The 24,237-nt window shown below is 37.9% G+C and overlaps 1 protein-coding gene across 1 annotated transcript; it reads right to left on the bottom strand.

Annotated features, from left to right (window-relative positions):
- Positions 1–20,803: 20,803 nt before the first annotated feature.
- Positions 20,804–22,379, bottom strand: LOC137233848 (carboxypeptidase B1-like). The gene is made up of 3 exons (XM_067757326.1): positions 22,254–22,379; positions 21,299–22,186; positions 20,804–21,222 (listed from the first exon to the last, which is right to left on the bottom strand). Exons 1-3 carry the CDS (start codon positions 22,334–22,336, stop codon positions 20,925–20,927), a joined length of 1,269 nt encoding a protein of 422 aa, XP_067613427.1. The 5' UTR covers positions 22,337–22,379; the 3' UTR covers positions 20,804–20,924.
- Between the last annotated feature and the right edge of the window lie 1,858 nt (positions 22,380–24,237).

Raw genomic sequence — 24,237 nt, 5'->3', positions numbered from 1 at the left:
GCTGAAATAATCCATAACTACCAGTACATATTAGTTTCCGCAGTTGCTAGTAGGAAATGGACCTGCGACATCCATATCGATCCTTTCAAATGGCGCACCTGAATTATATTGCTCCATCTGACCATGACTTCGGGTTTTGGCCTCTTTCGCTCTGCTGCAAACCTCACAGTTCGCAATCCACTCAGTGACCGACTGACGGTAACCAACCCAATAGGATCTCTGTTTCATCTTCTCGAGCGTCTTCGTGATTCCAAGATGACCTCCGCTTGGACCATTATGCAGCTCACTGAGCACGTCAGGAATCCTCTTTCTGGGAACAACTATCACTTTCTTTTTTCTTTGACCATCCTCACTCTCCCATACTCGATGCAAGCAACCGGATATCAATTCTAAACTGTTCCACTGTGCCCAATATGACTCCACAATGCGACTCTCTGCTGACATCTCCTCTCTGCTTGGTCTTTCGTTTCGTTCGAGTCCTTGCATAACATGTTACAGATCTGTATCTTCTAGCTGACACTTTCTTAGTTGTTCCTTGTCCCATTCATCCGTACACGTTATAATCATTAGCCGAACATCTACAATGTCTTCTTTAGCCTCGGCCTTTGAACAGTGCTTGCATTCCAAACTACATGGTCTTCGTGACATTGCATCGGCATTTCCATGGGTACTACCTTTTCGATGCTCAATGGAAAGTCATAGCTTTGTGGTCGCTCGATCTACCGTGCCAATTGTGCTTCCGGATAACGGAACTGCAGAAGCCATTTCAACGCTGCGTGATCTATCCTGACACAGAATCGCTGGCCGTAGAGGTATTTGTGAAAATATTTAATGCACTCTACCAATGCCAACAGCTCTCTCCGTGTAACGCAATAGTTCCTCTCTGGTTTTCCAATCGAACGGCTGTAATATGCAACTACCTTCTCCTGTCCATCTACCAGTTGTGATAAAACGCCTCCGATAGCATATCCACTCGCATCTGTATCTAAAATAAATGTTGCTCCTGGAATCGGATATGCCAACATTGGGGCAGTGCACAAACGCTCCTTTAATGTTTGGAAAGCCACTTCTTGCTCCTTCTTCCATTTGTTTAAGCGACTTAAACTATGACTTTTTTTCTTTTCTTTCGTTTGTTTCATTAGCCATTGAGTGTGCTTGTAATTCTCAACTTGTTAGTGAAATATTCTAAAGAAATAGTTTAAGTTTTTTATCCCAAAGCGGGGTTTTTCAAAGCAAAACAAGGTGGCTCATCCCGCAGCCAATACCTTGGAGCCCCCAGTGCTCGCCCCCAATGAATAAATACAAGGTGTAATAGGGGTTTTTCAAAGCAAAACAAGGTGGCTCATCCCGCAGCCAATACCTTGGAGCCCCCAGTGCTCGCCCCCAATGAATAAATACAAGGTGTAACAGGTACATAGTGACCTCTCTCTAAGTAAAATAACATACACTCCATTAAAATAATAATTTATAAAATAAAAAAAGATAATAAATTTAAAAAATGCTTCCTTGCAGTGGGTTTTGAACCCGCAACCCGAAACGTGTGAGTCGGGTACGTCATCCACTGTGCCACGACTCATACGCCTATAAGCGCATCAAATTACTCCCTTATAACTCATATTAAACTGCTCGCCCTCAACTGTCCCACGCTTAGCTACCATTCAAAAGCTTTATTTTTTTCTTGTAAGATCATGGAGGCTATGGACTACGCTGGAAAAGTTTGGTACAAATCGGTGGTAATATGTGCACAGCCCAAGGAAACGTCTTAATTAATGCAAGTTCTGTGGTCTTGGCCAATCCTTTATTGCCTCTATCTTTTCATTCGCTGTACCTATACCTTCTGTCGTTACCTTGTGACCCTAGTCATTTACTTCCTTTTTAAACAGCGAACACCAGCTATTCTCTGGAAAACTTTCTCCAAGTTCTTAAGATGTTCATCAAAATTCTTGCCCAATACGATGATGTCGTCCAGGTACACCAAGCATGTTTTCCAATGTAGTCCTTTCAGTACCTGGTCCATGAGTCTCTCAAAAGTAGATGGTGCATTACAAAGTCCAAAAGACATCACTCTAAATTGCCAAAGACCATAACAACACTGAAGGCTGTTTTCTCTTTATCTTCCTCCTTCACCTCAACTTTCCAGTGGCCGCTTTTCAAGTCCAGTTTGGAAAACCACTTCGTACCAGATTGCGAGTCCAGAGTATCGTCAATTCTTGGCAATGGGTAGCTATCCTTTTTCGTGACGTCGTTCAACTTGCGGTAGTCCACACAAAACCTCATTTTCCCATCCTTCTTCTTCACAAGTACCACCGGTAACTCCATGGACTAGCTGATGGTTCGATGACGCCGCTGTCGCTCATTTCTTGTACGATTTGACTCACAACTTCCCGCTTCGACAGTGGAACACTACGAGGAGTATGATGGATCGGCCTCACGTCTCCAGTGTCAATTTGATGTTTCACAACATTGGTGCGGCCTGGTTTGGAACCATCCTGGTCAAATATGTTTGCGTACTTTAGGAGCAGTTGCTTTGCCTTACTCTGATAATCTTGATCTAGCCCCTCCGTCCATGCCGTGATGTCATTTGAAAGATCAGTCTTGCTAGTTGAAACGTGTTCCTGGAGCTGTTCACAGTTAATAACTATTTCAGCCTCTTGGCATCTGTTCAATATAGCTCCTTTTGTCAGTTTGAGTGGTGTCTTTAACTCATTGAGTACTCTTACCGGAATACGTCCATCTTGTTTTGTCACAGCCAGGGATTTCCTACAAGTATGTTCGGTGCTTGTTTGTTTGCTGCCTCGACAACCCACAATTTGTTTGCCCCACAATCTCCATCAACCTTTGCCCAGATGACTGCTTCAGATTTTGGTGGTATTTGCCGACTATCTTCCACCAGCACTCGTTTACTGCTGTAGCCTCTCTCGTAGCCGAAATTAAGTGGCACATCCATGTTCTTATATCGCATCGTCTTGCTTTGCATATCGATCTTGATGCCTTGATCGATTAAGAAGTCCACTCCAATTAATATTTCATCACCAATCTCTGCAACTGTAAAATTGTGTAATACCGTGATGTTCCCAAATGCGACTTCACATGATACTTCTCCTAGAACCGCGGTGTCTTCTCCAGTGGCTGTACACAATCTTGATCCATGCAATGGTCTTATTTTCTTGTTGACTAAATCCCCTCGAATGATGGAATGAGATGCACCCGTATCTACAGTCAGTAAACGTTCTTTTCCATCCACATGCCCTCCGACAGTAAGATTGTTTGACCTTGTTCCAATTTGTGAGATAGAGATTATAGGGCATTCAATTGAGGGAGCCAGCTGTCGCCCCTTGCGTCTGACTCGCGTAAGTTTAACGATTGATTGGTCCTGGAGATCTGCTCATCTCCTTCAGCTCTGCGTTTACGACCACCCACATTGTTGGGACTGTTATGGTTGGTGTTGCAATAACGCGCAATGTGCCCTGGCTTTCCACACTTAAAGCATTTGACTGCATCAATATTCTTCTGCTGCGTACCCTTCAATGCTTTCAAAATTGTGTCTACCCACTCTGGTCTTCCTACTTCCACACGACGAGCCTTATATGCTGGTTTACTCAATAGGGAGGCAGTTTCCTGAGTCAATGCATGTGATACCGTTTCAGCAAATGTCAGCTTTGGGTTTGCGTATGTAGCTCGCTTCGTTTCCACGTCCCGTATACCATTTATAAAACTCTGTACTTGAACACTCTCGGTGTATTCCACGGGTGCGTCCGCATTTGCGAGATGAACCAATCTTTCAACATCCGACGCAAACTCCTGCAAAGTCTCATTCGCTCTTTGGTGACGCTTTTGCAACTCAATTTGGTATATCTTTTTTCTATGCTCGCTTCCATAACGTCTCTCGACAGCGGCCATCAATGCTTCATAGTTGTTCCGCTCTTCTTCGGGAATCGTCTGTAGGATTTCGGCTGCTGGCCCCTTCAATGCTGCGAATAGAGCTGCAACTTTATCTTCAGCATTTCAGTTGTTCACTGCTGCGGTCTTCTCAAACTGTAGCTTAAAGACCTGGAAAGGAACAGAACCATCAATGGATGGTGTTTTTACCTTTGGATTACTCGCTGAAACAGCTGGGCGATTTAGTTGTAACTGCTCCATACGACCCTTCAAATCATCGATTTCTGCCTGAAATTGAGCGATTTTTGCATCCTGCGCTTCCAGCTTTGATGTTACCCTTGATTCCTGTGCTTCTAACTGCCAAGAAATTTGTGCCACCTGCAATGATAAGCGCTCCTTTTGTTCTTCCATCTTGGATGTTATGCGTGTCTCTTGCGATTCCAGTTAGGATGCCATATATGTCTTCTGTTCTTCCAGTTGAGTTTCCACCTTGGATGTAATCTGTGTCGACATTTCTGACATACGCGTTTATTGTGCTTCAATCTTCGCTGTTATACGGTTCTCCTGTGATTCCAATTGAGATGGCACTGTCGATGTTTTTAGTAGATATTGCACCCAATATCATGTTCAAGTCTGTGCTCGTAACTGTCTGCCATGTTTCGTTTTTCTCTTCAATTTTTGTTGTTGTCTCGTCGACATCAAGATGAAAGACATAGTCTTCCACGCTAATTCCTTCTGCTTCCATTGCCTCTCGTAGTCGTGCCTGAAGTTCGAGTTTAATGCCGGTTGTATTCAATCCACGGCTCTCCAACTCCTTCTTCAGTTGCTGGATCTTCAATTCATTGAACTTTGCCATGTCCTTGTTGTCCTCTGGAATTTATTCAACAATTCCTCTTCTGACACCAATTGTAACGAATTTACTGAAATTCCGCTTATTTCAAATCTTCTACTAAGGTTCGAATCACTAAACTGTTGAATAAATAACACCACTATTCAGTAATGCAAAATGGTCTTTGTTAGACTACTTTCAAAATAGCACTTCTATTGCTCGACAGATAGCCTGCTTAATCAAAACTGATTCTAGCGCCTCTACTGTTGTCGCCTTTTATACTGTTTGGTTTACTCGTTGACATTTCTAGGTGGCTCTGTTCTAGAATCTACTAGTTGGTTATCTGATATAAGTTTCGCAGCTATAACTACAGATGCACAACTTTTATAGCTTCTCTTATAGCTAATGTTCGTGTGTTTGTGAGCCGCACTTCCACACTTATATTGCATATCTCAGATAAGATATCTGCATGTGTTTGTGCGTTGCTTCTTCGCTGCGTGTAAGTTATGTATTATCCTCTTATGCTACTAAACAGCTCATTAGTGTACTCTAAATATACTGAGTTTCAATCTACTTATTTTATATCTACTCATTCTCACTCTCAATGTAGTAAAAATAAATCGATCGCTTAGAGAATGCTAGAGACTCACAAGTCGAGTCAGTCTTCGTCTAACATTGTCGGAATAAGTCGATGTCAACATTTAAATAATAATTAATAAAACAAGTGCAAATAATGTATTGTTTTTGTTTAATATATTTAACAAGTGCTATTGCTATTTTTATGTGACTTTTAAAGTAAATGTGGATAAAGATTAAAAAGCTGAATATTTGATAATAAATACGTAATGCTCTTAATTAAAAATTGACCTAAAAAATAAAATAGTTTCATTTCCGATATAAAGTCAGAAACCTGAAACTTAAATGGCGACGAGGGAAAAAATTGGCAAAAAATAAGAACATTAAGATCTTGTTAAGTCCTTTACATGCGTGAAAATAAAAAACATTTAAAAAGTTAAAAAATTTATGAAACAAGTTGAGAGTGTCGAAACTGCATAAAGCCTCTTAGGCCCTAAAACTATGCGTGATATAAGTAAATATATGTTAAATGTGCAAAAAATTTAACTAAGCAACCTTGATTTTCAAAAATATTTAAACCTCAGTGGATATAGTTTTTATATGAAAGCGAAAATCTCGAAAAATTGTGAAGACGAAAACTAAAAACTTTATATTATACCGAAATTAGTGGTATCACATACGTACGCATAACATACTTTCAAAAAAAAATTTACCGCAAATCACTTAAGTGCTCATAAATTACAACAACTAAAAAATCGTTTAAAAGTGCACTTGACTTCAAAACGAAAAAGTTATGACCTGCTATAGCTGTACTTAAAATCAAGTCAAAGAAAAGCAACACAAAATCTGAGAAACCAGTTCAAAAAATTAAAGCACACTCTTTTCGCTCTCAACTCTGCCAAAACATACAGCGAGATTGTTGTTAAGTGTATAGATACATTACATTATTTCAAAGCAACACAAATGCTGTTAGAAAATTAGCCACATGCTGCGCTAGATAAATGGTGCTGAACAAAACTACTAACAGACATGAAGTTTATATACATTGTTGCCAACGAAAAATTGCTGCGAAACAAAGCCATCTCGCGGTAAAAGTTGCCCAACTGTGCTGCGTTCATATCAAACATGTTGTGTTAAAGTAAATGTTGACTGTAGCAAGTTAGAAATTTTGAACACATGTTGCGTGACAGAAAATCTCAAAATATAAATGTTTATGACAACAAAAAATTAAAAATTAAAAATATAAACGAAAACGTAAACTAATCAAAACACAAAGAAATGACACAAAATGGCACTAACATTAGCAGAGGGGTTGAGGGAGGCACGGAGTATTCCCTTTTTTGATGGTCAAAGTGAGTACACCATAACACATTACTTGCGAGACGTATCTACAATTTTGTCGCTGACAATTGAAGAACAAAGGCCTATTATATCCAATGTCTTATGTAACAAATTGAAAGGACGAGCATTACACGTTATACAACATCTCAACGAGCCGAGTTTCGATGATATATTAAATAGGTTAAAAGAGGAATTCGGTGTTAAGTCCACATATTTGAATCTAAGAAACGAAGCTATGAATGTTAGGGCCTCAAATATTGAAAATTTTAAAGAAAATGAAAACGAAATATATTTTAGAAGGGGGTATTGATGTTTTATACACCCCACAAAATAATACAAAATTAATTTTTGAAGTTTATTTACAATTTTTGCCATTTCATGTAAAAACTTTGTTATTGCAAAATAATATAAACAATATGGAAAACGCCTTCACATATTACTTACAAAATAACTTGTTGCAAGATATTAATATAATTCGCGGCAGCCTGAAGGTTGACACTGATTTTCACTCTAATTTTAACGGGTTGAACCATAAAAACCATGCCAATAAAAGTAACCAAGCAAATAACAATATTGGTAAACAAAATTCAGGAGTTTTCCGCAACAAAAGTACAAATTTTGAATATAATCCGAATTATAAAAATTCGAACATATACAATAGAAATTTTGAAAATAATCAATCCAGAAATTTTAATAACAATGTCAACTACGGCAGAAATAGTGGCAATTGGAGAGGTGAACAAAATTTCAGAAATTACTCTGGTAGATTTCCCAACAGCACAGGGCATAATCGGCAACAACCCGTTGTTCCAATGGAAGTCGATAATTTAGAAAATTTTCAGCTTTCTCCTCACCGACCGACTTACCTCTGATAGATTTGTAGTAGTTGATCGTAGAATATTGAAAACCCCTATTCTGATAAAAACCCTTTTTGCCTCTGAAGTCATATCAGAAGGAGTCATAGTAAATATTCCAGCGGAACTCGAAAGAGAGAAAGAAACAATGTCCATAAAGCTTGTGAACCTGAAAAATAAACCGTTCCAGTGCATATTAGGATTAAATGTCCTTGCTCCTTTAAAAATGATGATAAATTTTTCACAAAAAGTAATAAATATAGGCGATAAAATAATTCCATTTTTTAACAATAATAGCTCAAGGTACCTTTCCGTTAATGATGAATTTTATGCATACTGTTCTCAAACTGACACATATCCAGACAACTTATATTTGGATAAAAGCAACTTTGATGTGGATCCATTACATAGTAAAGATTTGAATGACGAAGAAAGCCGGATGTTAAAAAAATTTCTATTAAAGTATAAAAGTATTTTTTTTCAAGAAGGCCAGTATTTACCAGCTTTAGAAGCAGTTAAGCACCAAATTATCACAAAACCTCATGCCCCTATATATACAAAGAATTATCGATATCCTTACGCGTTGGAAGAGGAAATAAATATTCAGCTTAATTCTATGTTAAAAAACGATATAATTAGACCTAGCAAATCCCCATATAATTCACCGTTGTAGATAGTAGCGAAAAAATCAACAGGTAAGGTTAAGAAGTGGCGTTTGGTAGTCGATTACCGTAAATTGAATAGCCTTACTATTGATGACAAATTTCCCATACCAAATATTGAATCTCTTTTTGATAAACTTGGGCGGGCGCAATACTTCTCAACCATCGACCTTGCAAAAGGATTCCACCAAATTTTAATGGACGAATCTGATATAGAAAAAACTGCTTTTTCCGGACCTAATGGGCATTACGAGTTTACGCGCATGCCCTTTGGTTTGAAAAATGCGCCTGCTACGTTCCAGCGCATGATGAATACAATTTTGTCGGAACACATCAACAAAATCTGCATAATATATATGGATGATATTTTGGTATTTTCTACTTCTATTAGCGAACATTTTGAGAGCCTAACAAAAATATTTAACTGCTTATCCACAAATAACCTAAGAATACAATACGATAAATGCAAATTTTTATCTAGATATACAGAGTTTCTGGGCCATATTATCACACCCGAAGGTATCAAGCCAAACCCGGAGAAAATACAGGCTATACAAAGAATAAAATTACCAAGCACCGTTAAAGAAATCCAATCCTTTCTAGGCTTAACGGGCTATTACCGAAAATTTATAAAAAATTACTCAGTGATAGCTTCTCCAATAATTAAATATTTGAAAAAGGATCAAAAAATCAATACGAAAGATAAACAATATATCGAAGCATTTGACAAACTCAAGCTGACTTCACCCCCTCTACTAGTATTTCCTGATTTTTCCAAAACATTTACTGTGACAACCGATGCCAGTAATGTTGCTATAGGCGCGATTTTAAGTCAAAATGGAAAGCCAATTTGCTTTGCAAGTCGTACATTAAATGGTGCGGAAAAACGATATCATACGCTAGAAAAAGAGCTTCTAGCCATAGTGTGGGCGGTGCGTCATTTCAGACCTTATTTATTCGGACGTTCATTCGTTGTTCAAACGGATCATCAACCCCTTAAATGGCTCTATTCTCTAAAAGATCCAACCACACGGGTTTTAAGATGGAAAACCTTACTAAGCGAATACGAATTTGTTGTGGAATATATTAAAGGTAGGTAAAACAATGTCGCTGATTTTTTAAGCCGACAAAACGATAATAATTACTTTATGGATAAGGAAGAAAACATTGATATAAAAACCTTATTCGAAAATTCTTTAGAAACGGTGCATTCAGCATGCGAAAACCTAAATGAACACTTTCTTATATCCGAGTCCATAGTAAACAGATACACCACTCAAATTCGTATAGTAAGGAACAAACCCATCGAAAGCGAAATATTATATAACAAATATAGAATAGTCTATGTAGCCGAAGGCGACTTACAAAATAGCATTTATCTTACAGATCTTTTTAGGAAATATATTAAAAAAGGAACAACAGGAATTCATTCAGAGTTGCCTGACAGTGCGTACAATGTTGTACAAGAAAAGCTGATTAGTTTATTTTCTTACGACAATAACATTAAATTTACTAAATGCTGTAACAAAGCTTTAGATTTGAAAACAGAGGAGGAAATTTTAGAGGTAGTGGAAAAGGTCCATACGGAAGGGAACCATAGGGGTGTGCTAGAAAATTACGAACAAATGAAATTAAGGTACTTTTACCCAAATATGAAAAAAGTTATTAACAGATTTGTTAACAAATGTGATGTGTGCAACGAGAACAAATACGCAAGAAAACCTCTAAAAAAATTTTTTAATCACACAGAAACTCCTAGTAGTCCTAACGAGATAGTTCATGCCGACGTATTTTATTGTTTCCGAGCTTGTTTTCTAACCACCATTGATAGATTCACGAAACTGGCTTCCATTCATAAATTGCCTGATAGAAACATGGTCACAATCAAGATCAAACTTCAAGAAAGATTTTCTTGGTTGGGTGCACCTAAAAAACTGATAATGGACAACGAGTTCAATAATTCACTTATACGATTATTCTGCCGCGAAAATAATATTATTCCACACTTCACCACTCCAAACAGTCACACAGGAAATTCTGATATTGAAAGGTTGCATTCCACATTGTTAGAGCATATACGCATTTTGAAAAATTCAGACAACTCCTTAGAAGTAGAAGAAATCATGATCAAGGCTATTGGTTTTTATAACAACTCCATCCATAGTTCAACCAACGTAAAACCGATTGACTTTATCAATAGAAGCGACATAGATTTTGAAAAAATAAAAAATTATACTTACAGAAAAAAGAAACAAGCAATCAACAAATTAAATGCAGAAGCAGAAAGGGTTCCATACTTCAACAACAGCAAAGTTTACATGAAGAATCCTGTTGCTAATAGAAATAAAGTTGCAAAAAGGTTTGTACAATTGCCAAAAAGTTTTCCTAATAAAGTTGACATGGCAAATATCAAGAGGCCGCATAAAATAACGTAAATGTGCTTATGCGAATTTTATAAAAGATTTTAACATTTACTCATAAATTACAAATTAAAAGTACAAAATTGTGAATTTTCAATATTTGAAAAAAAAATGTATCTAATGGTAAAATTTATCACTGGTGGCTTCAGCGTACAAACTTGAAAAATAAATAATTTTACATAATTTTATGTATACATATGTATATATAGTTTTTAAACTTAACATAAATATACCTTTTGAAGTTTTTCCTAAATATTATAATACAAATAATATATATTTTATTACAACTGGCATATACGTACATAAACCCAAATGCAAAATGTTTAAAACATATTACGTAAGTAAACAGCAAGTATTGAAAAAAAAAAAAAAAAAAAAAACAACAATTTCGTATATGTATAAAACTTAGATATGGTTAATATTTACGATCGTTAACAAAAAAAAAAAAAAATAATAATATATATATATATATATATCTTTTGATGTCTGAATTCTGATTTATTGTTAATTTGTTATAAAAAACAAAAAGAAAAAAAATTTTAATGTAGTATCAATGTAGTATCTACGTTCATTTAATGCACAAGCATTGTTCATTTTTCATTTATTCATGTAACTAATATTTAAAATTTTCGTATACATGTATATAATTTTACACCCTAAGATAAATCGCAGGGACTCGATTTAATTTATGTGGAGGGCGAGTTATGTATTATCCTCTTATGCTACTAAACAGCTCATTAGTGTACTCTAAATATACTGAGTTTCAATCTACTTATTTTATATCTAATCATTCTCACTCTCAATGTAATAAAAATAAATCGATCGCTTAGAGAATGCTAGAGACTCACAAGTCGAGTCAGTCTTCGTCTAACATTGTCGGAATAAGTCGATGTCAACATTTAAATAATAATTAATAAAACAAGTGCAAATAATGTATTGTTTTTGTTTAATATATTTAACAAGTGCTATTGCTATTTTTATGTGACTTTTAAAGTAAATGTGGATAAAGATTAAAAAGCTGAATATTTGATAATAAATACGTAATGCTCTTAATTAAAAATTGACCTAAAAAATAAAATAGTTTCATTTCCGATATAAAGTCAGAAACCTGAAACTTAAATTGTACGTACATATGTATGTGTAGACATAATGATTGATTCGTTTATGTAGATACATAATGATTGATTTATGGATGTGCATACAAGCCACGCTTAGCATCGGCTTAGAGATGACAGTACCCCTTAGTGTTGCTAATATTCGTAGCAGTATATATCGTTACGGAAGACCGCTATGCGAACAAAATTAATATACTCTGTGAGATCTCATCTTCTGAGTATAATTATAGCTGCGTTGGTTTGATAGATGGTTTATAAGTGGTTTTTAATTTCATATCACATACGGAAATATTGACCAAATTGTAGACCAAGGGTGGCATGTTTTGGAACGATTTTTCTTCATCCTGTAACAAATAAGGAAAATTAACCTGACCATGCAGGAAAATTAACCTAGGGTAACCCTGGAATGTGTTTGTATGACAAGGGTATCAAATGAAAAGGCATTAAAGAGTATTTTAAAAGGGAGTGGGCTTTAGTTCTTTAGGTGGACGCCTATTCGAGATATCGCCATAAAGGTGGACCAGGGGTGACTATTGAATTTGTTTGTACGATATGGGTATCAAATGAAAGGTATTAAAGAGTATTTTAAAAGGGAGTGGGCCTTAGTTCTATAGGTGGACACGTTTCCAGGTATCGCCATAAAGTGAATCGGGGGTTATTCTAGAATGTGTTTGTACGTATCAAATGAAAGGAGTATTTTAAAACGGAGGGGGACTTAGTTCTATAGGTGGACGCTTTTTCGAGATATCGCCATAAAGGTGGACCAGGGGTGACTCTATAATGTGTTTGTACGATATGGGTATCAAACTAAAGGTATTAATGAGGGTTTTAAAATGTGGACCAGGATGACCCAGAACATCATTTGTCGGGTACGCCTAATTTATTTATATATGTAATACCACGAGCAGTATTCCTGCCATGATTCCAAGGGCTTTTGATTTCGCTCTGCAGAACATTTTCATTTTCTCCTACTTAATACGGTATGTGTCACACCCATTTTACAAAGTTTTTTCTTAAGTTATATTTTGCGTCAAAAAACCAATCCAATCTCAATTTTTCATTCCTTTTTTCGTAGTTGGTATAGAATTATGGAATTTTTTAAAATTTTTCGAAATTTTCGATATGGAAAAAGGGGGCGGGATCTTGAAAATAAAGCTATCTAAAGTCTTTCGGTTGTAACAAGCTTTTCTCAAATGCACATTTTTTTGAAGTAATGGTTTAGACAGATACCATTCGTCTTTTACTTTTTGGACAAAAAAGAAACTGACAACAGTGTTTTCAGTGAAATAATGATTCACGCTCAATTCACACACATGATTATTCTCTATCGTTTAGTATTTGCTGAACAACACTGATGACCTGATATGAAACTTCTCGCTCTCTGAGAGCGCGTGAAAATGTGCATTTTTTATAACATTGGCCATAGATGCCATCATGCTCAAAACCAAATTTGGGCATTTCAGAATAACTTTTGGGTATTTTACATGGTAAAGGTTTAATTTATGATTTTCACCGAAAATTTACTCAAGATTGTCAAATGGGATATCAAAAAACTCGAATTTTTTTCAGGATTATAAATCTGAAGAAAAAAATAACTTTTTTCACTCGTGGAAAATTTATCAGTTAAACACCTTTCATCGAAAGGCTGCACACGAAACGGGTTTCGGTATCAACTTTCGATTGATATAAAAGTCAGCTTCTTAGTCTTCGCATTGATGTAAATGGATGCATAAAGGCCATGTTTTTGTGGAGCGTTGCGACATTCCATTTTTGACAGCAGAGATAAATTGTAGGTATACGTATAGGTTAACGCAACATGTATAATTAACAGCCTTTTGCGGACGACAACGCAGATACTTCACCAAGTGATCTAATTTTGTATTTTTCGCGTTTTTGTTGTATGTGGATATGCATATGTATGTACATAAACCATTTCGCCGCATCAAAGTGAAAAAAAGGGGCTAGCCGTTCATTGTTATCTTATGGCGATGCCAGTGCAGCAAAGCACAGCAACGCAATCGAAATATATTATTTCATATTTTTTCACTTATCTACCATAAAATATTTCTACAAAACTTTGCCTTTTTTATAAATTTGAATAAGTTTTTATCAGCTTACTTGCTGATTTATTTGAAAATAATGAAACCGAACGGATTTCTTGGAGTTTTTTTTTGCGTATTTTAGGCAACTCTATAGCCATCTGATTTCAAGACCCATTCTTGGGAACAAATGAACTTTTGTTTACAATTGAATGAACAGACAGCTGATTTCAAGCCCCATTCCTGGAAACGAATTGAGAGAGAATGAATGTTTCGTATCAGGTCATCAGTGCTGAACAACACTGATGACATGATACGATATTTTTATTCTCTCTCAATTCGTTTCCAGGAATGGGTCTTGAAGTTCATTCGATTGTAAACAAAAGTTCGTTCGTTTCCAAGAATGGGTCTTGAACATCAGATGGCTATAGAGTTGCCTAAACTACCGAAAAAAAAAAAACCCCAAGAAATCCGTTCGGTTTCATTATTTTCAAAAAATCAGCAAGTAAGGTGATAAAAACTTATTAAAATTTATAAAAAAGGCAAAGTTTTGTAGAAATATTTTGTGGTAGATAAGTGAAAAAATATGAAATAATATATTTCGATTGCGTTGCTTTGCTTTGTTGCGCTGGCACCGCCATAAGATAACAATGAACTGCTAGCCCCTTTTTCACTTTGATGCGACCAAAATGTTTATTTACATACATATGTATATCCACATACAATAAAAAACGCAAAAAATTTATAAGAAATTACGAAATTAGATCACTTGGTGAATTATCTGCGTTGTCGTCCGCAAAAGGCTGTTAATTATACATGTTGCGTTAACTTATACGTATACCTACAATTTATCTCAGCTGTCAAAAGTGGAATGTTGCAACGCTCCACAAAAACCTGGCCTTTATGCATCCATTTACATCCATGCGAAGACTAAAAAGCTGACTTTTTCTCCAATCGAAAGCTGCTATCAAAATCCGTTTCGTGTGCCCTTCGATGAAAGGTGTTGTCACTGATAAATTTTCCACGGGTGAAAAATAGTTATTTTTTCTTCGGATTTGTAGTCCTGACAAAAATTCGAGTTTTTTGATATCCCATTTGACAATCTTGAGTAAGTTTTCAGTGAAAATTATAAATTAAACCTTTACCATGTAAAATACCCCAAAGTTATTCTGAAATGCCCAAATTTGATTTTGAGCATGATGGTATCTATGGCCAATATTATAAAAAATGCACATTTTCACGCGCTCTCAGAGAGCGAGAAGTTTCATATCATGTCATCTGTGCTGAACAACCAGAGTAGCAACATTAGAGGAAGTTATTGTTTATTTGCGCGTTTCCAAACATATGTTTTGCAAACAAACGCCTATGCGCATAATGTTTTAATAGTTAAATATGAGCAATATATTTTGTTTAAATTTTTTTGTTAGACACAAGCAGTAAAATAGTATTTGTATTGCATATTTGCGTACTGTTTTTTGAGTGTTAGCAAACATGCGTACATACGTCCATTTTCTTTTTTATCAACTACTAAACCATGGCGGCCACCGTGGTGTGATGGTAGCGTGCTCCGCCTACCACACCGTATGCCCTGGGTTCACACCCCGGGCAAAGCAACATAAAAATTTTAGAAATAAGGTTTTTCAATTAGAAGAAACATTTTTCTAAGCGGGGTCGCCCCTCGGCAGTATTTAGCAAGCGCTCCGGGTGTAGTTCTGCCATGAAAAGCTCTCAGTGAAAACTCATCTGCCTTGCATATGCCGTTCGGAGTCGGCATAAAACATGTAGGTCCCATCCGGCCAATTTGTAGGGAAAATCAAAAGGAGCACGACGCAAATTGGAAGAGAAGCTCGGCCTTAGATCTCTTCGGAGGTTATCCCGCCTTACATTTATTTATTTTTAAACCATAATACAAGTTTACAAGTAGGGTATGCGCGAGAAGGAAACAATTCCTTTCTCTTTCTAACACACTGCCGTTTGACACTTCGGTCAGTGTCAAACTAGCGTGGAACTCAGTGGAACCTGCGTGGAATATGAGTTTGACACTGAACGAAGTGTCAAAATTACCGGGGATGCTGTCCTCGAAAGCGACGCAGAGAAACAAAAAAGGAGCTAATGTCAGATATGGATTGCTGTGATGGTAAATTTTTTTGAACGAATTTAGTAGGAAATTTTAGGTGCACCTATATGGGTCCTACAGAAAATTATACAAATGTCTTCAATTGGGGTATCTGAGGACGCGTAGTTATTCCAGCAATAAGAATACAAACACTGGTGCTAAGTTTTTTTACCCGTTCAAAAGTTATCCGCGAAAAGCAGTTTGAAACTGAGGTCGACTGCAATAACCTGTCCAAAAATGTGGAAAGAGATATGAAAAGACGCGTTTGGTCCTGGTATCAATAATCCAAAGGAGAAAAAGTATTCGATTATTGGAAGCGAGGCAAAAACGCGTCTATTAATACCTCCCCGACTGTTTTGGTCGTGTTTTAGCAATCGTTCCCGGTAATAAAGTATCACAATTTTTAACTAAAATTGTCCAAAGAGAGATGTAATTAAGTGCTGGTTTGAATGGAAATAAGGATATTTCTTTGTAGTTTTACAATTAAACTTTTACGCAGTTTTGCCGGGGCTTTCAATAATGTTTCTAAATGGGCGCTTATGGATGGTCTTAATTACATTAAAGTACATCCAGCCTTAACGAGATGGATCGGCTGCATGTTAAATTGCAGGAAAATTACATCACAATGGGGATTGTACGAGGCCACGAAATCAGTGGACAGGGGAACGAACCAGGGAGGGTTGCTATCACCTCTGCTGTGGACGCCGGTCATCAATCAACTACTCAGGCGATTTGATGAGGGACCCGTAAAATTTACGGCTTACGCGGATGACGTTGCAATTGTCATAAGTGGAAAGTGAATGAATCGGGCGCTTCGGGATATTCATATCTGGGCATCAAATGTCGGGTTGAAAGTGAACGCGGATAAGACGGATATGGTCTTGTTTATAAAGAGGTACAAGGTCCCAAACTGGATCAGGACTAAGTTAGGAGGAGTGGCCCTACAGGAGAAACCTTGCACAAAGTATCTAGAATCATCCTAGACAGTAAGCTGTCATGGAAGCTCAACGTGGAGAAGTAGGTGAAAAAGGCTTCAACGGCACCTTATGCATCTAAGAGAATGCTGGGGCGTACGTGGGGCTTATCGCCCACTCTTTCTCATTGGGTTTTTACAGCGATTGTAAGCCCTATCCTATACTATGGAGTTCTTGTTTGTTGGAAAGCCACACAAAAAGCAACCTTAATCAAAAACTTAGAGGGGGTATGCAGATTATCAATGCTTAGAATTACGGGAGCCCTGAAAACAACCCCGACAGCTGCACTGTATGCCATTCTGCACATTCCACCTCCAGACCTGGTAGCAATAGTAGTATAGCGTCATCAATCACAAGATGAACAGACTACCTGATTTCCTATCTGCGCTACGAGGACGATCTTAAGGCCACAATAGAGGTGGACGGTTGGCGCAAGGGTGCTCAAATGGCAGATGAGGTCGCAATGGTTCCATAGAAGTGGAAGGAGTAGGGTCTGCGGTATACTGTGCTCATCACCCTGGAAGAAATAGCCCAAGCTGCAATCGTGTTAACTTTTATATTGACAGTCAAGCAGCAATTAAGGCAATAATCTCGCATAGCACATGATCTAAATGCGTGTTAGAGTGTAAGCAGAACCCGGAGAGAATCAGGAGAGGGAGAACCATACATCTATATTGGGTCCCAGAGCATATGGGAATAGATGGGAATGAAAAAGTGGATGAACTAGCTAAAAAGGGTGCATCCCTTGAAGCTTGCTCCGTAGACGTCCCAATTAGACTGGGCAAAATTAAGCCAAGGCGAGGGGTGCACAGGATCGACCAAGCAGGAAAGGCGTGGGTTCAAGCGCGGGCTGTAAAGTGTCGAAGATTATGTGCAGGTCTTAGAATCTTATAATAACAAAGTTGCTTCTATCATTAAAAAGAGAAGACTGTAGACTCATGACGGGTATCCTGACTAGACACTGCCTTCTGGGGTCATATGCCTTTAAATTAGGCTTGGTCAGTGATGGCAGATGTAGGAAGTGAGGCCTGGAGGAGGAAATGATCGAGCACGTTCTGTGCTCTTGCCCTGTGCTTGCCAGGCTAAGACTCCACCTATTAGGAGTGATACAGCTGTCAGATCTAGAAGCAGCTAGTCACTTAAATCCTTTGAAGCTTCTAGTATTTGCCAAGAGGACGAAGTTATTTTATAACATAAGTCCTGGGTTTTGATAGGGTTTTTCAGTTTGGTCGTTAAAACAAACTTCTGCTAACACTACGGACTTATGCAGTCTAAGTGAGGTTCTCATGGACCGGCCAGTTCAACCTAACCTAACACAACCACAGTTTCAATTTTGGTGACCACTGATTTAAATGGTAAACGTCAGATAAGCAAGGTATCAGTTGTCGCATCCGTCATACTTTGCCAATTAAATGGAGCTAAACAGCATCAGTTGTCGCCACAGACATGCCATGGCCGAATAGTCCTCTGTATGACGTGGATGATGGCAGATATGGAGGCTCTGTATAATGCAAATCTAGCAGAGTCACAATCTACAATCATGCCGGAGGATGAACAGAGGCTCCTCGTCGAAGTAATCAGCCTGGCCAAACTATAGAGCGTCCACCTAAATGGGGGAGTCCCTACCTTGCCATAGCGACGCATTCGTAGAGAATGTCAACCGGTGTTTTATCCTCCAGCTCACAAAAGCGACACATTTGCGTATCCATTAGATTTAATTTACTTAGGTGATATTGTAAACTAAAGTGTCCCGTATAGTACCCAGTGAGTATTCGTAGGTCTTCTCTGCTTAGATTAATGAAATTGGCCGATACTCTCGTTGCTGGGAGTATAAACAATTTGGCCTGTCTTTGCCCTGGGTATTACATCCAATATAGTCTGAGCTGCTTTGTTTCCCTGTTACTTATGTTTTCCTTAGTGTAGGCTTTTGTGAGCCCACAAAAGAACTCTGGATCATAGAATGCCGCTATAGTACCCTCCTTGGCTAGATTGTATGTCTGTTCATTTACGGCGTAATCTTATATTACTTTTATTTGCAGAAATGTGCTGACAATACTCCTTCATGCTGGCAACGATTTTTGAGTTCAGTGTCGTATAAATGCTTTGAAGTAGGACTCCGATTAGCCATTATTCTAGAAATTTTAATAGACACACACATACCAAAAAACTTGCATGCTCCGTAACGCCGATGCATGGTCTTTATCACCTGTTTTGCAGATCGTAGGATCGATGAGTTCTTTAACATGAATCACCACCACGTCTTTTGATTGTTTTCCCTACGACAAAAGAAATTTCTTTCTGACATTGTGTTTTCCTATCTCAGTGCAAAACACTAGCCTTGATATTCAGATGAGCTGAAAGGAACCCCGTGATAAAACTGCTGAATTTTTCTTGACCAACAGTCTACACCTGAGCACTTCAGAACGTTGTTCTATTGAAAATAGTAAAATTCACTGTTGAGTATGGCCAGCAATAATTGAACGAGTTTCATTGCGTCCGCACAGATTTCTGCACCGTATGATAATATAGAATCCGAGGATGATGCAAGCAGCTTCATTGTATGTAGATTTGGAGCATCAGTGTTTGCCATTTAATCTACTCAGACTCGCTATTGTGTGCGTAGCCCTTTCGTAGGCTTCTTGTATGTGCTCGGGAAAGGTAAGCTTACTGTCTTCTTGCTGGTCCCTAATCGTCATGTTAATGATAGTACGATCTCCGTGTTTGCTGCTGCCAGATGAAGATCATGCTCAGCAATTCATCTATTTATACTGTGCATGAAATGCTTTAGTTCAAACTGTGCCAGCTCACGCTTTGCACTGTTATGTTAGCTGTCACGTCATCCACGAAAGCAAGACGGTCGAAGAAGACTGTCCTAAGAAATGTTCCAGTTATTGAGTCCTAGTACCAAACCCTGCGCTGCTTCGCCTGTGATATTCATCTTTATTTGACCGCGGGCGGTTTCGTACGTTAGATATCGGTCTCTGAGGTTATGCTTCAGAATTCCAAGCAGGTATTGCAGTACCCTGATAAAGCGTTCTAATACTTTAAGCACTTAATTTCACCGGACTTTGTTAAAAGCGTTCGTGAAGAGCGTGAACAGCAAAACTTCCAGTCTTGCTCGGTGGGTTGAAGTCTCGGCTTTCTTGACCGCGCTTATAACTTCTACAATGGCGTCTATTGAAATGAGATATTTCCAGGAGCCATTCTGTCGCTGAGACAGTCTTCCCAAATCCTCTTTTGCTCTCGTGAGGCGTTTCTCCATGAGGCTCCCTATCAGTTTTCTTGTGGTGTCCAGTATACATAGGAGGTGGAAAAACGATGGAGAGTTAGGTCTCCTTTGATTTGGGTTCTGGGTAAATATTTGTAGCGTATCTAATTGTCTACGACAGTATTCTGTTAGGCCCTGGTGATTTTCAAAGCTTCATAATGTGCAGGGTGGCTTCAAGCTCCTATTTGTGGAAGGGGTCTTCCTGGGTGACGTGCCCATCGTCTCTGAGCTTTTGGCTGGTAATATAATGTCTCATATTGTGCTCGTTCATCATCTGGTTCGGTAGGCGGAATGTTTTCATTGCTATACTATATCCTTGCATACGGCGATTTCGCTAGTAGCAAAAGCACTTTTAAACTTTCGACTAAGTTACCGCAACGGACACGCGGGAACGCACGGTCGTAGTTAGGGGGGACAAAAATTCACACACCTGGAGATTCGAGAGGTCAAAAAAGTCGCTTTCTATCGAAGAGTACCGATTTTAGATTACACAAAGCCTGACTCATATCTATAGCAATCTGCTAAACTTTTGTCGAGTGTTTTTGCGGTAAGTTCTTTTTTAGAAGCAACGACAACGATGTTGTTGTAATTTTTCATTGACGTTATTAACGTGTGAGACAGGGTGTTAAATTAGCTGACCAGCTCTGTGATAAAGCTGTCACATGACATACCAAACGTCAGAATAGCAAATAAAACCTAAGATATAGATAAACCATAAACCAGAACGGCATAAATCAATCACAGCGATATATTTATCAAGATTTAAGATAGTTAGTTTATGTTTATCAGTTTTCGATTCCAATTATTTGCACACACACACACATGAAGATATCAAAATATAACGCATTTACTTAATATGTCGTCACAACTTTCTCCGCCATTGCCTTTATACCAATCCAAGTTTCAGAAACAAGTTCTTGAATCTTTTCGGGAGCAGGATTGAAACCATTACCGCCAGCGGGTAATTCCATTGTAATTGAAATAGGGATATTGGCTTTAGCAAGGGCATAATCATCACTGCCACCAGCAGCGGCATACAGTACATTTGTTGAGCTGCCCACGGTGTAGTCTGTGCCAGTAGCCTTTTTAATGGCTACAGCGCCAGCTTGGGCCACATCATCAATATCATGCCATGTGGAAGGCAGTTCACTGAAAATTATGAATTTTGATTAATTTCATGGGAATATTTTAAATACAATTTTTTTTTTCGAAATTTTACACCTACCTTGTATAACCCCATGGATAGAGCAAATAGTTGCCATATGAGTGTAGGGTGAGATAGAATTTCGCACGTCCGGAAAGTGAGAACATCAAATCGCGCAGTGTCTGCGTCTCGGGTTCAGAGAAAGCGGATTGTCCTTTAAAAGTGTCCGAACATGAAAAGCTCGATGCGCCAATTTCACCCCAATGGAAATCAAAGTTACGATTACCATCTGTACCCGAGCAGATTGAGGTCACTGGTTTACGTGTCTTACGCCACATACGTGTATTGGTGTGCGTATATTCGTAACCATCAGGATTTACAACAGGTAAAATAACCCAATCGTAGTTCTCTAACAAATGTGCATTCGCAGCAAAATTCTCAACCAACTGATGTATGACATAGAGTGCCTCGGCTGGCGCTATCCATTCACGTGCATGAATACCAGCATCGAGTAGTATCACTTTCTTATTCGCCCTGCCATCACCGTTGCTCACGGTAATGGTTCGTAACCTTTGTCCTTCATATGATTTACCAATCGTTTTGAGGTTCACTCTACTTGGATAGGTGGCAGCCAACTCATCGAGATACGCATCAATTTCGGCCATACGTTGGTAAGCGCTGAATGTAATGCTACGCTGTGATTTCGTACGTAAACTACGTTGCAAATTATTTTGAGCTCTCTCTCGCTCCAAAGTTGCACCGAAGTTTTCATTGATGCATTTGTAGGCGATTTGAGAAGAGCTGAGTGTTGCTTCGAACTCTGTTTGATCTGCTGGTGCTACCAGCACACGTGTTGGTAAACCCAATATACGTGGCAATGTAAAGAAGTCGTATGCCTCATTATTGGCTAGCTGTTGTAGTAATTGTTGTTGTGAAGGGTTTTCCGCTTTGATGTCGTACACTTTGTAGCTGCGTGAGTAAGGTAAAAGTTTTTCTTAAATGTTGTCTGTTATTCTTGCACTTCTATTATACTTACCCTGCATAGCTGGTGTAGTCGGCGTGTACTGTACTGTGGCAGAATAATGTTATCGCCGCCAGTGTAACTATTTTTGAGAACATTTTAATTTGTGTGTTATTTTCACCGTAGTCGTTCACAAAATAAAACGTTCGATGGAAGTTTTTGAAGAGCTACTGTTGCTTTTTATACAGCAATTAAAAATGTTAAGAGCCATAGTTGGGCACTTTGCATTAAATGTTTATCTGCACAAAGTGAAACAACTTTGAGTTTAGAATATTACTTTTATTGAAATTTTATAAGGGGGTTAAGCCATTATTGAGATACGAGCGGATATGTAAAGGAATATTTATGCCTAATAAGGTTATGCGGCATCGCTAGACCGTAAATCTTTTTTGAAATATTTTTCAAAACTGAGGCAATCTTGCAAAACATCCTTAGCGGTAGAACCTAGGACGAAAGTTCTATATACCAAATTTGACTAAAATTCAAAAACCATATATAATAGGATTAGGTGGCAATCCTTGGCCACTATTCTAAACAGAAAAATTTTTGTTCAAAAACGATGGAAAATAGGTTTTTTTGGTAACCATATTAGCATATCTAATTTAGTATTTTTTTTTTTTTATTTTATAAACCATTCTCAGTAGTAATATTTAAGCATATTATCCATATCTAAAGAAAATGCTCGAGAAAACATTGATTTTCTCTCTTTTGAATTGTAATGGCCAAGAAATTTTGCCATTAGTTGTATCCCTCTGTTCTCTATGAAGCGGGTTCGGGCTCACTCCCTGTTAAACACAAAAATCAGAATGCATCAGAAAAAGAGAATTGAAAATTCCATTAAAAAACCCATAAAAAGTGTCTATGCTGTTATCCCTGTTACTGAACCAACTATGTTCTTACAGGGTCGTTGATCAAGGAAAAATAAGATGCACAAAGACAAACGCAATTTTTCTTGAGCGTTTTTTATGTAAACTTTTCACCTTGATGTTGATGCGGATAATAATCCTGCAGGGAAAATGTGAAAACATCACGAAAAGAAACAGTTTCGACCTGCAGGTTAAATGACTACCTGCGAGCTGAAGCTAATCGGATACATAGGCACAAAAGCCTTCTTTGCCACACTCGTTCCTATGGAAAAACATGGGGGATGATGTAAAGTTCTTTAGATCCATTCAAAGGCCTGGAGACAGACTACTTCTTCAGAACGATTTGGATAGCATAGTTCAATGGTGCAAGGCCAATGAAATGGTCCTCAACCAAATGCAAATTCATCAGCTTTACTAGAAAATCATATAAGGTACATAATTATTCGATAGGTGACTACCAGCTTGAGCAAGTTACTAGTTTTATCGATCTCGGTATCACAGTGGACCCCAAACTGGACTTCAAATATCATATTGAAACTTCTGTGACTCGATCTAGAGGTGTGTTAGCTTTCCTTAAATTTATGGATCCTTATGGACCCTTACGTCACAAGAGCACTCTTTACTGCCTTAGTTCGACCGATGCTAGAATACGCGTAAATTGTTTGGAACCCACTATATCAGATTTATCGTGACATGCTGGAATCGGTTCGAAAACAGTTCTTGTTTTTTGCGTTAAGTCACTTATCGTGGGATTCAACAAGGAATCTTCCATCCTATAATAGCCGGTTGAAGCTTATTTACCTCCCTTCCCTTGAGAGCCACAGGGAAATGTTGGGTTGTTCATGGTGAAATTATTGGGAGAGATTGTGAGTAGCCCATTTTTACTTAGTGAGATAAAGATTAATGTCCTTATGAGGCCATCAAGACATTTTCAACCACTATTCCTTAGTACATGCAGATCTAATTTTGAAATGCACGAAGCTTTTCGTTGTTTGTGTCTGGATTTCAACAAGCACTACATCAATTTAAATATTTCAGACTCGCCTTTCTTAATAAAGAAAAGTATACTATTTAACCTAAATTAGAAAATGCTTATCTATTGCAAAGCACAGGCAAATCAAAACACATAAAAG

This window comes from Eurosta solidaginis, chromosome 5 (genome assembly GCF_040869045.1).
Source record: "Eurosta solidaginis isolate ZX-2024a chromosome 5, ASM4086904v1, whole genome shotgun sequence".
Classification (NCBI taxonomy): Eukaryota; Metazoa; Arthropoda; class Insecta; order Diptera; family Tephritidae; genus Eurosta; species Eurosta solidaginis.
The sequence above is the reverse complement of the archived record's forward strand: the minus strand, read 5'-3'. Positions and strand labels throughout refer to the sequence as shown.

Excerpts from the sequence above, each read along its gene's own strand:
- LOC137233848 (XM_067757326.1), bottom strand. The coding sequence starts at position 22,336 with ATGTTCTCAAAAATAGTTACACTGGCGGCGATAACATTATTCTGCCAC. Across the intron at positions 22,187-22,253 it reads GACTACACCAGCTATGCAGG|CTACAAAGTGTACGACATCA; the intron begins GTAAGTATAATA and ends TTACTCACGCAG. Across the intron at positions 21,223-21,298 it reads TATCCATGGGGTTATACAAG|TGAACTGCCTTCCACATGGC; the intron begins GTAGGTGTAAAA and ends CATAATTTTCAG.